The 13,760-nt window shown below is 35.9% G+C and overlaps 1 protein-coding gene across 2 annotated transcripts in view; it reads right to left on the bottom strand.

The window, feature by feature from the left end:
- The window catches only part of magi3b (membrane associated guanylate kinase, WW and PDZ domain containing 3b), a 480,566-nt gene that overhangs the window by 47,188 nt on the left and 419,618 nt on the right, over nt 1–13,760 (bottom strand). For both annotated transcript variants that reach the window (XM_061937657.1, XM_061937658.1), the window contains exon 11: nt 9,579–9,610. In XM_061937657.1, the coding sequence (XP_061793641.1) occupies nt 9,579–9,610 (32 nt within the window). The remainder of the gene's footprint in view (nt 1–9,578; nt 9,611–13,760) is intronic.

Here is a 13,760-nt window from a genome sequence, read left to right as displayed (position 1 = left end):
TATATAAAAAACAGTTAAAATGCATAAAAACAGTGGAAAAATAAAATGTTCTATTAATCAAACACAGTTAAAATGCATAAAAATAGTGAATAAAAACAGAATGTTCTATATATAAAACAGTTCAAGTGCATAAAAATAGTGAATAAGACCAGAATGTTCTATAAATAAAATACAGTTGAAATGTATAACACATTTGAAAAAACAGAATGTTCTTTATATAAAACAGTTAAAATGCATAAAAATAGTGAATAAAAACAGAATGTTCTGTATAAAAAACAGTTAAAATGCATAAAAATTGTGAAAAAACAATGTTCTAGATATAAAACATTTGAAATGCATAAACAATTGTGAAGAAAACAGAATGTTCTCCATATAAAACCTTTAAAATGCATAAAAATAGTGAAAAAAACAAACAAAAAACCAAGAATGTTCTATATATAAAACACAAATAAAATGCATAAACATTGTGAAAAACCCCCAGAATGTTCTATATATGAAAAACAGTCAAAATGCATAAAAATAGTGAAAAACATACAATTTTCTATTAATAAAACACAGTTCAAATGCATAAAAACAGTGAATAAAAACAGAATGTTCTATATGTAAAAAACAGTTAAAATACATAAAAATAGTGAAATAAAACCCAGAATGTTCTATAACTAAAAACTAGTTGAAATACATACAAATGTGAAAAAACAGAATGTTCTATATATAAAACAGTTAAAATGCATAAGAATAGTGAATACAAACAGAAGGTTCTGTATAAAAAACAGTTATAATGCATACAACTAGTGAAAAAACAGAATGTTCTAGATATAAAACAGTTCAAATACATAGAAAATAGTGAAGAAAACAGGATGTTCTACATATGAAACACATTTAAAAAGCATAAAAATAGTGGGAAAAAAACAAACAAAAAACCCAGAATGTTCAATATGTAAAACACAAATAAAATGCATAAAAATAGTGGAAAAAAAACCCCAGAATGTTATATATATATATATATATATATATATATATATATATATATATATATATATATATATATATATATATATATATATAAATATATATATATATATATGTATATATATATATATATATATATATATATATGTATATATATATATATAAAAAGCAGTTAAAATTCACAAAAATTGTGGAAAAAAAACAAGAAAGGTCTATATATAAAAAACAGTTAAAATGCATAAAAATAGTGGAAAAAAATAGAATGTTCTACTAATAAAACACAGATAAAATGTATAAAAATAGAGAATACAAACAGAATGTTCTATATATAAAAAACTATTAAAATGCATAAAAATTGTGGAAAAAAACAGAATGTTTTATACATAAAACACATTTAAAATGAATAAAAATAATGAAAAAAAACAAAAAAACAAGAATGTTCTATATATAAAACACAAATAAAATGCATAAAAATTGTAAAAACAAAACAAAACAGAATGTTCCATCCATAAATAGTAGTTAAAATAAATAATAGTGAAAAACATAGAATGTTCTATTAATAAAACAGTTAAAATGCATAAAAATAGTGAATAAAAACAGAATGTTCTATGTATAAAAAGCAGTTAAAATACATAAAAACTGCGAAAAAAAACCCAGAATGTTCTATAAATAAAAAACAGTTCAAATGCATAAAAAATTTGAAAAAAACAGAATGTTCTATATATAAAACAGTTAAAATGCATAAAAATAGTGAATAAAAACAGAATGTTCTGTATAAAAAACAGTTAAAATGCATAAAAATAGTGAAAAAACAGAATGTTCTAGATATAAAACACATACAAATAGTGAAAAAAAACCCCAGAATGTTCTATATGTAAAACACAAATAAAATGCATAAAAATAGTGAAAAAACCCCAGCATGTTCTATATGTAAAACACGAATAAAATGCATAAAAATAGTGAAAACCCCCCAGAATGTTCTATATATAAAAAACAGTTAAAATGCATAAAAATAGTGAAAAAAATAGAATGTTCTATATATAAAAAACAGTTAAAATACATAAAAATTGTGGGAAAAAACAATGTTCTATAAATAAAAAACTGTTGAAATGCATACAATTTTTTGAAAAAAACAATGTTTTATATATAAAACAGTTAAAATACATAAAAATAATCAGTGTTGGATTAGTTACTGAAAACCAGTAACTAGTTACAGTTACTAGTTACTTTATTTCAAAAGTAACTCAGTTACTAACTCAGTTACTTACACCAAAAAGTAATGCGTTACTGTGAAAAGTAACTATTTAGTTACTTCCTTTTTTCTTCTTTTTTTTTTAAAGCTCCCATTAATGCCCTTTTTGCCTTCATTTCAGTACTGTTATTGCACTGGAGAATAATACAATCTGTTGATCAACTTGACATGCATTTTTATTTTCCTTTTAACATAATTAATGAAAAACAGTGCAACATAAAAAGGCATTCCTCCTTTCTTTAAACTTGGACCAATGACCATTAATAAAAAACAAGTTTAAGTGCAACATAAGAAGAAACATCATCTTCCTTGAAACATAGGTAGTGAAATAAAGGCTGACATCTGGAGTGATGCTGCTGTCTTCCACACTTGGAGCCATGGATTGTAGAATCCTTGTTTTCAGTGGCAGGATCATTGACACAGATGGTGAAGTTTCAGTGCTCAGTAGAGATGTAACACTTTTGAGGGGTTTAAGCACCTAGAGGACCTCATCTGCCACTCTCACATCATCATCAGACAGGGTGACATTTGTCTTCAGGGTGTTGTGGGTCAATGCAGAGTATATAGCTGCCTGCTGCTCCAACATATCATAAGTGGAGTTCCACCTCGTTGGGACATCATGTATGAGCAGGCAGCTTTAGCATTTCTTGCTTTGTCTTAAGCACATGAGCAGCTGTTGTGCTTGGGTGGAAGTAAGAAACCTTCCTGATCCTCCCAAAGAGGCGCTCCATCCTATTGACTGAGATTCCCTTCTGTGATGCCAAATTCACTACATGTGCAAAGCACCTATCTGTGGTCCCAGTCCTGCCTCATTCTCTGTAATTATTTGATTTTTGGCATTATCACGTGTGACTGGGATATCTTTATCTTCCAGTCCTCCACTGCTTGTGTCAGCACCTGCGCAAGGTGACTCTCGTAGAGGGGGCGTGTCTTCTCATCTCCCAGTCTGCTGTGATGAAGTGAGCGCTTATAGTTCCGCTGGACGTCCAGCCGTCTGTCATGAGCGCAACAGATGATGCTCGGGATAGTTCATCCACAACTTTTTTCTTCTCATGCTCATAAAGATCTGGCACAATCTTATTGCTGAAGTGGGTGCGCGACGGGATGTCGTAACGTGGTTCAAGCACGTTCAGCATGTGTTTAAAACCCTCGTTTTGCACAACCGAATCTGCACTTATAAACACACTGATTCAATGGCGCTGGGCGTTCAAGCTCCTCCGTTATTGCGCTCGCCATGACCACGCTGTGTGTGGACTGAACGTGCCAACAACTTTTTTTTTTTGTTTCATATATCAAACCGCGGATCAAACCTCCCCTAACCCCCCCCCACACACACACATAGACCGCGCCTCTTTTCTTCTCTCCGGCTTGTGACAGAGGAAGATTCAGAAGAAAGACACCGCAGCGCTTCTGTTTCTAGCCGATACTACATCAAAAGTAACGTAAAATAACGCAGTAACGCATCATGTAGTAACGGTAACTAAATTACTGAATAAAAAAAAATAACGCGTTAGATTACTAGTTACCGCCGAAACTAACGGCGTTACAGTAACGCGTTACTTTGTAACGCGTTAGTCCCAACACTGAAAATAATGAATACAAACAGAATGTTCTATATATAAAACAGTTCAAATGCATAAAAATAGTGAATAAAAACAATGTTCTGTATAAAAAACAGTTATAATGCATACAACTAGTGAAAAAACTGAATGTTCTAGATATAAAACAGTTGAAATGCATAAAAAATTATGAAGCAAACAGAATGTTCTTCAGATAAAACACATTTAAAATGCATACAAATTGTGAAAAAAACAACAAAAAAATTGAATGTTTTACTAATAAAACACAGTTAAAATGCATAAAAATAGTGAATAAAAAAAGAATTTTCTATATACGAAAACAGTTAAAATGCATAAAAATTGTGAAAACACAGAATGTTCTAGATATAAAACAGTTGAAATGCATAAAAAATAGTTAAGAAAACAGAATGTTCTACATATAAAACACAGTTAAAATGCATAAAAATAGTGGGGAAAAAGGTGGGGCAGACCTCTTTATTTAAATGAGGTTTTTGCACGTATAGCGGCTGTCACTGTTACAGCCTCAATTGTGTCTGTATTTGTGGAAATAAACTTCAACCATAACCATCGTGCTCCAACCTGTTGCGTGACTCGTCATGTTGTGAAACATGCAGCACACAAATATGTACAGCTTTTTCTAGGCTATAAAGTGTGTTCAACACAACAGAACCCACTTTCAGCACGCTGATGGTGCGCTCTGGGAGGCGCAGTGCTTTTGTGTTGGTGCGTGTGGATCGTTACGGATGCAAGAAAATGCTGACATTGCGAGTCTGCGTGTGTTCTCATTCATCCAGGGCTTTCAATCGATCGCAACTGGACTGTTGTGTTTGTCTTGGAAGATGATTGGCCTCTCATCTAAGATCTGACCAGCATTAAATGATGAAGCCTACATTTTTTCCATGAAAACGCCATTCAAAAACGCCAGCAGACACCAAAACAAATCAATTAAGATTCTATGTCCACACTTCACGCAATTGCATATATTTTAAACATTCATATAATCCAATAATGAGGGTCCGGCCTGAGATGGGTAGGTTGTGAGTTCAAACCCCGGCCGAGTCATACCAAAGACTATAAAAATGGGACCCGTTACCTCCCTGCTTGGCACTCAGCATCAAGGGTTGGAATTGGGGGTTAAATCACCAAAAATGATTCCTAAGCATGGCCACCGCTGCTGCTCACTGCTCCCCTCACCTCCCATGGGGTGGAACAAGGGGATGGGTCAAAGGCAGAGATTAATTTCACCACACCTAGTGTGGTTGAATATTCTATCATCATACATTCCGAACATTTACTGTTGAAATAAAAATAAACACTTCAATTTCCGCTCGACTTATATGATTTCAGAGCAAGGTACCCATCAAATTGTACACTCTAGAAATTACAATATATTTTACGGTAAAAAAACAAACTAACAGAATATTACTGTAAAACTAAAAAATTATTACAGTTATTGAAATTTATAACGTGTTATTAAGTGATTGAAGCACATACTTGTTGGTTACAAAAACCATTCATGAAGTTTGCTTCTTTTATGAATTTATTATGGGTCTACTGAAAATGTGACTAGGTCAAAAGTATACATACAGCAATGTTAATATTTGCTTACATGTCCCTTGGCAAGTTTCACTGCAATAAGGCGCTTTTGGTAGCCATCCACAAGCTTCTGCTTGAATTTTTGACCACAAAATTGGTGCAGTTCAGCTAAATGGGTTGCTTTTCTGACATGGACTTGTTTCTTCAGCATTGTCCACACGTTTAAGTCAGGACTTTGGGAAGGCCATTCTAAAACCTTCATTCTAGCCTGATTTAGCCATTCCTTTACCACTTTTGACGTGTTTGGGGTCATTGTCCTGTTGGAACACCCAACTGCGCCCAAGACCCAACCTCCGGGCTGATGATTTTAGGTTGTCCTGAAGAATTTGGAGATAATCCTCCTTTTTCATTGTCCCATTTACCAGTTCCATTGGCAGCAAAACAGGCCCAGAGCATAATACTACCACCACCATGCTTGACAGTAGACATGGTGTTCCTGGGATTAAAGACCTCAACTTTTCTCCTCCAAACATATTGCTGGGTATTGTGGCCAAACTGCTCCATTTTTGTTTCATCTGACCACAGAACTTTCCTCCAGAAGGTATTATCTTTGTCCATGTGATAAGCAGCAAACTTTAGACGAGCCTTAAGGTGTGGCTTATGGAGCAAAGGCTTCCTTCTTGCATGGTAGCCTCTCAGTCCATGGCGATGCAAAACACGCTTGACTGTGGACACTGACACCTGTGTTCCAGCAGCTTCCAATTCATTGCAGACCTGCTTTTTGGTAGCTTGGTTGACTTTTGATCATCCTGACAAATTTTCTCTTAGCAGCAGGTGATAGCTTGCGTTTTCTTCCTGATCGTGGCAGTGACAAAACTGTGCCATGCACTTTATACTTACGGACAATTGTCTGCACAGTTGCTCTTGGAACCTTAAACTGCTTTGAAATGGCTCCAAGGGACTTTCCTGACTTGTTCAAGTCAATGATTCGTTTTTTTTCAGATCTGTGCTGAATTCCTTTGACTTTACCATTGTGGCGTTTGTAACCGAGTCTAATGACCGCATCACATGAGCCCTATTTAAATGGGCTCAGAGAAGTCAACAGGTGTCATCAATCATAATCACTCACATGAAGTTAAGAAGCCATGCCATGAAGCTAATTTGATTTGATTGTAACTTTTCTGCATCACCAAAATTGATAATGTATGTTGCTGTATGTATACTTTTGACTCAGCAGATTTGGTCACATTTTCAGTCGACCCATAATAAATTCATAAACAAACTAAACTTCATGAATGTTTTTTGTGACAAACAAGTATGTGCTCCAATCACTCTATCACAAAAAAATAAGAGTTGTAAAAATTATTTGAAACTCAAGACAGCCATGACATTATGTTCTTTACAAGTGTATGCAAAATTTTGACCACGACTGAAAAAAATAAAAAAATAAAAATTTAAAAATATATATATATACGTTTGTACATATATAGATATATACGTATGTATGTATATATATATATATATATATATATATATATACATATATATATATATATATATATATATACATACATACATATGTATATATATATGTATACACATATATATACACATATATATATATATACTGTATATATATATATACTGTATATATATATATATATATATATACTGTATATATATATACAGGTAAAAGCCAGTAAATTAGAATATTTTGAAAAACTTGATTTATTTCAGTAATTGCATTCAAAAGGTGTAACTTGTACATTGTATTTATTCATTGCACACATACTGATGCATTCAAATGTTTATTTCATTTAATTTTGATGATTTGAAGTGGCAACAAATGAAAATCCAAAATTCCGTGTGTCACAAAATTAGAATATTACTTAAGGCTAATACAAAAAAGGGATTTTTAGAAATGTTGGCCAACTGAAAAGTATGAAAATGAAAAATATGAGCATGTACAATACTCAATACTTGGTTGGAGCTCCTTTTGCCTCAATTACTGCGTTAATGCGGCGTGGCATGGAGTCGATGAGTTTCTGGCACTGCTCAGGTGTTATGAGAGCCCAGGTTGCTCTGATAGTGGCCTTCAACTCTTCTGCGTTTTTGGGTCTGGCATTCTGCATCTTCCTTTTCACAATACCCCACAGATTTTCTATGGGGCTAAGGTCAGGGGAGTTGGAGGGCCAATATAGAACAGAAATACCATGGTCCGTAAACCAGGCACGGGTAGATTTTGCGCTGTGTGCAGGCGCCAAGTCCTGTTGGAACTTGAAATCTCCATCTCCATAGAGCAGGTCAGCAGCAGGAAGCATGAAGTGCTCTAAAACTTGCTGGTAGACGGCTGCGTTGACCCTGGATCTCAGGAAACAGAGTGGACCGACACCAGCAGATGACATGGCACCCCAAACCATCACCCAACCATGCAAATTTTGCATTTCCTTTGGAAATCGAGGTCCCAGAGTCTGGAGGAAGACAGGAGAGGCACAGGATCCACGTTGCCTGAAGTCTAGTGTAAAGTTTCCACCATCAGTGATGGTTTGGGGTGCCATGTCATCTGCTGGTGTCGGTCCACTCTGTTTCCTGAGATCCAGGGTCAACGCAGCCGTCTACCAGCAAGTTTTAGAGCACTTCATGCTTCCTGCTGCTGACCTGCTCTATGGAGATGGAGATTTCAAGTTCCAACAGGACTTGGCGCCTGCACACAGCGCAAAATCTACCCGTGCCTGGTTTACGGACCATGGTATTTCTGTTCTAAATTGGCCCTCCAACTCCCCTGACCTTAGCCCCATAGAAAATCTGTGGGGTATTGTGAAAAGGAAGATGCAGAATGCCAGACCCAAAAACGCAGAAGAGTTGAAGGCCACTATCAGAGCAACCTGGGCTCTCATAACACCTGAGCAGTGCCAGAAACTCATCGACTCCATGCCACGCCGCATTAACGCAGTAATTGAGGCAAAAGGAGCTCCAACCAAGTATTGAGTATTGTACATGCTCATATTTTTCATTTTCATACTTTTCAGTTGGCCAACATTTCTAAACATCCCTTTTTTGTATTAGCCTTAAGTAATATTCTAATTTTGTGACACACGGAATTTTGGATTTTCATTTGTTGCCACTTCAAATCATCAAAATTAAATGAAATAAACATTTGAATGCATCAGTCTGTGTGCTATGAATAAATATAATGTACAAGTTACACCTTTTGAATGCAATTAATGAAATAAATAAAGTTTTTCAAAATTTTCTAATTTACTGGCTTTTACCTGTATATATGCATATATGTATAGCCTATATACATATATGTTTAAATAATATATTTATATAATGGATATATAACTTACAATTAAAATAACTAGATTTTAAGAGTTTTGAAAGTTTGATTCTATCTTGTTTAATTCCGTGACGACGTCCTTAAAGTCTTTTAATAAACCAGAAATATCAAGCAGCTGAAATGCGCCAAACATGGACAAGCCGGGAGAGTGTTTTGCATTTTTCCCATCATGCTTTGTAACGGATTGAAATGGGGGTGATTTAGAAATTTTTTTGGTGCATAGACATTTTTTTTTTTTACAATATCCATGACTAGGGAAGGTTGTTTGCACTGGGTCGGATAGGTAAATGCTGTAAATAGCTCTATTCACATCATTGACCTGAACTACTCGCATTGTCCGTGTGACAATGGCAGTCTTCAATGCAATTTCCCTGCGGGCAAGATTCCTTAGTTAACTGATGACGGGGCCAAATTAAAGACGTGGGTGGGCCACATTAGGCGACTTTTTCCTTATAACAAATATCTGTAAGGCTGCAGTCAAGCTCTCTTTAAAAGAAAAAAAAAGGTAACTTTTCCACTTCACCTCCTATTGTCACGAGGACTATAAACTCTGGGATGTGATTTTCCTGAAGATGCGCCTTCTCCAGGCATCTTAATCCCAAAGTGTGGTTTTCACAGCAGCCACATCCAAAAGGGTCTCATCCATGCTCGATTAGTGCGACGGTCCCCGGACAATGGCTGCTAAGACCCCCAAAAGAGAGGGGGGGGGAGGCTAGCAATTAAGAATTTCTCCGGCGCAAACAAAAGGAATCATAATCAACACTCATATTTCCATTATTTAATTTGGTGCCACGGAGGCTTAGCGGCTAAACGGCGGGACAATGGGCTCGCAAATGAAACCGAGCGCTAATTCCACAAAGCGGCACGGAGGAAAAAGAAGTATTTAAATTTTTGTACTCACAGGCTTGAGACTCTTCACAGGAGATGTTTGACCTACGGAGAGAAACAAAACAAGAGTCTGTAAACAACTGCAATGCAGGGCAGCGTCCACCAGAGGGTGCTGCAGCCCAACACGAGAGAGAGAGAGAGAGAGAGAGAGGCACGTGATCAAACATTAAATGTGTAACTCACACTCGGTCATACAGTTAAACAACCGTATTATTATTTTTTATTTATTTCAATTGTTACATCGGACATAAAACATCAGTAAAATTTGAGGAAAAAAAGACCAAAACAAATCGTTATGTAATGAGAAAAAAGTGAAAACGTTCTAACATCAATAAAATACTTTGTCAGCTATAATAATAACCAAAGCTGACACAATATCTGTTTTTTAAAATGAAAACATACGAATATGCCCTCGCATACTTTGACTTGGTGGAAAAAGTTTGGACACCCCTGAACTAAACCATCAAAAGTATCGATATCATGAATCGATATAAGAACATAAAGATCTGATATCGGCGGTATCGATGTTTCAGTATTGATGTTGGGGATTGGGGACGGCATGGCACGGTTGGGAGAGTGGCCGTGCCAGCAACCTGAGGGTTCCTGGTTCAATCCCCACCTTCTACCAACCTAGTCACGTCCGTTGTGTCCTTGAGCAAGACACTTCAACCTTGCTCCTGATGGGTCGTGGTTAGGGCCTTGCATGGCAGCTCCCGCCATCAGTGTGTGAATGGGTGAATGTAGAAATAATGTCAAAGCGCTTTGAGTACCTTGAAGGTAGAAAAGCGCTATACAAGTATAACCCATTTACCATTTACTACTATCCAGGTGGAACCAACAATTTGGTATTTTTGATAGTCTTAGACCAGGAGTGTCAAACTCATTTTAGCTCAGTGGCCACATGGAGCGGGCCGGACTGGTAAAACCATGGCATGATAACTTAAAAATAAAGATAACTTCAGATTGTTTTTTTGTTTAATATATTAGACCAATAACATTCGGAAAATGTATAAATCATAGTGATTTTTTTTTTACACTTACATGTTGCAGTTAATTGTATTATATCTTCATTAGTTGTTATTTATTCTTTCTGAATAACTGATGTGATAATGTTCATTAGTCAAATAGGTGGATTTGAGTCTGGGGGTGTTTTAAATTGCTCCCATCGGTGTTGATTTGTAATCTGTCAGAAGATTAAATTAATGTCATTTACCCGTTTTCCTCCGCTGATGTACTAACATCGTGTGGTTTATTCTGTACATATGTAGCATCGTCTACAACAAAACTTGTGAATTTGGACTCATTTCATTAACCACACGTGAAGTAAGAAGGGGGATAGATATTATTTCAGAAAGTGTGTCCCCAGTCATAAGTACAACACGAAATGCACATATTATCAATTTTTATACTATTACTCATATATCTTCAAAGGGTACGCACCATGGAGCGCTACTGCCTACTGGCGCTGACGAGACGCAGGGCCGCCATCTTGGAGTGGTGATCCGCTCCACTCAGTGCAATTCATTTGGCAGGAGCGATGAACTGTCAGCGCATTTTATTACCTTACCTCACTGAATACCACTGATTTTCACACGTTTTTTTGTGTCATACATGTAGCTATGATAAAGGACACGTTTTATTATTCATAGTTTGCTTAACATTTAATAGAATATTCTTTATATGCTATAAGTGACCAGATGTCCAAGATCAAAACTGGGAATATAATCCCAGAGAAGGGGGAAAAAAACGGTCAGCGATTTTTAAATTAAAGAAACAATAAGATTAGGTTATATAAACATGCGCCGGGGCCGGGGGCGGGGCTTGGCTTAAGGGGGAGGAGTACCGTATTTTTCGGAGTATAGGTCGCACCGGAGTATAAGTCACACCTGCCGAAAATGCATAATAAAGAAGGAAAAAAACATATATAAGTCGCACTGGAGTATACGTCCAGTGGGGAAATGTATTTGATAAAAGCCAACACCAGGAATAGACATTTGAAAGGCAATTTAAAATAAATAAAGAATAGTGAACAACAGGCTGAATAAGTGTACGTTATATGAGGCATAAATAACCAACTGGTATGTTAACGTAACATATTATGGTAAGAATCATTCAAATAACTATAACATATAGAACATGCTATACGTTTACCAAACAATCTGTCACTCCTAATCGCTAAATCCCATGAAATCTTATACGTCTAGTCTCTTACGTGAATGAGATCAATAATATTATTTGATATTTTACGGGAATGTGTTAATAATTTCACACATAAGTCGCTCCTGAGTATAAGTCGCACCCCCGGCCACACTATGAAAAAAACTGAGACTTATAGTCCGAAAAATACGGTATATTTATAGCTAGAATTCACTGAAATTCAAGTATTTCATATATATATATATATATATATATATATATATATATATATATATATATATATATATATATATGTCTTAATAAGGTTATCCAAAAAATAGTGCTCGATACCGTAGTAGAGCGCAATATATGTATGTGTGGGAAAAAAATCACAAGACTATTTCATCTCTACAGGCCTGTTTCATGAGGGGGGTTTCCTCAATCATCAGGAGATTTTAATGGGAGCATTCACATACCATGGATTATATAGGGCACAGAGTGGGTGGGTACAGGCTGGTGTAGGGGCGTGGTGATTGGCTCATGTGTTACCTAGGAGGTGTTTCCGTCTGTGGCGGCATGCTGTTACAATTTCGCTGCGCTTGTTGAGGGATGACAGGTCTGGACGGTAAATAATAAACAGTTTCTCTTTCAAACATAGGTTGCATCTTTTATTACCACTATTGTAAGGTGTGCTGGATGCAAGAATTTGCAATGTTATTGAATATTCAACATTATTGTCTTTGAGGTCCCAAATGTGTTTGCTGAGTTCTGTGGTATTCCGCAGGTTTTGGTTCCTGAAAGAAGCCTTGTGATTGTTCCATCTGGTTTTGAACTCTCCCTCAGTTAATCCTACATATGTGTCGGATGTGTTAATGTCCTTGCGTGTTACCTTAGATTGGTAGACAACTGATGTTTGTAAGCACCCCCCGTTGAGAGGGCAATCAGGTTTCTTTCGACAGTTGCAACCTTTGTTGGTTTTGGAGTCGCTCTGTCTGGGGGCCGACGGCTCATTTGCAATTGTTTTGTTGTGGTTTGAGATGATTTGTCGTATATTGTTCATACAGCTGTAGCTCAATTTAGTAAGTATTCAACAATAACAACATTAAATTGAGCTACAGCTGTATGAACAATATACGACAAATCATCTCAAACCACAACAAAACAATTGCAAATGAGCCGTCGGCCCCCAGACAGAGCGACTCCAAAACCAACAAAGGTTGCAACTGTCGAAAGAAACCTGATTGCCCTCTCAACGGGGGGTGCTTACAAACATCAGTTGTCTACCAATCTAAGGTAACACGCAAGGACATTAACACATCCGACACAAATGTAGGATTAACTGAGGGAGAGTTCAAAACCAGATGGAACAATCACAAGGCTTCTTTCAGGAACCAAAACCTGCGGAATACCACAGAACTCAGCAAACACATTTGGGACCTCAAAGACAATAATGTTGAATATTCAATAACATTGCAAATTCTTGCATCCAGCACACCTTACAATAGTGGTAATAAAAGATGCAACCTATGCTTGAAAGAGAAACTGTTTATTATTTACCGTCCAGACCTGTCATCCCTCAACAAGCGCAGCGAAATTGTAACAGCATGCCGCCACAGACGGAAACACCTCCTAGGTAACACATGAGCCAATCACCACGCCCCTACACCAGCCTGTACCCACCCACTCTGTGCCCTATATAATCCATGGTATGTGAATGCTCCCATTAAAATCTCCTGATGATTGAGGAAACCCCCCTCATGAAACAGGCCTGTAGAGATGAAATAGTCTTGTGATTTTTTTCCCCACACATACATATATATATATATATATATATATATATATATATATATATATATATATATATATATATATGTCTGTATATATATATATATATATATATATATATATATATATATATATATATATATATATATATTAGAGATGTCCGATAATATCGGCCTGCCGATATTATCGACCGATAAATGCGTTAAAATGTAATATCGGAAATTATCGGTATAGTTTTTTTTTATTATCGGTATCGTTTTTTTTGGGTGTTTTT

Source organism: Nerophis lumbriciformis, linkage group LG03 (genome assembly GCF_033978685.3).
Source record: "Nerophis lumbriciformis linkage group LG03, RoL_Nlum_v2.1, whole genome shotgun sequence".
In the NCBI taxonomy this organism is placed as follows: domain Eukaryota; kingdom Metazoa; phylum Chordata; class Actinopteri; order Syngnathiformes; family Syngnathidae; genus Nerophis; species Nerophis lumbriciformis.
This window is presented reverse-complemented; position numbering and strand designations above follow the sequence as displayed.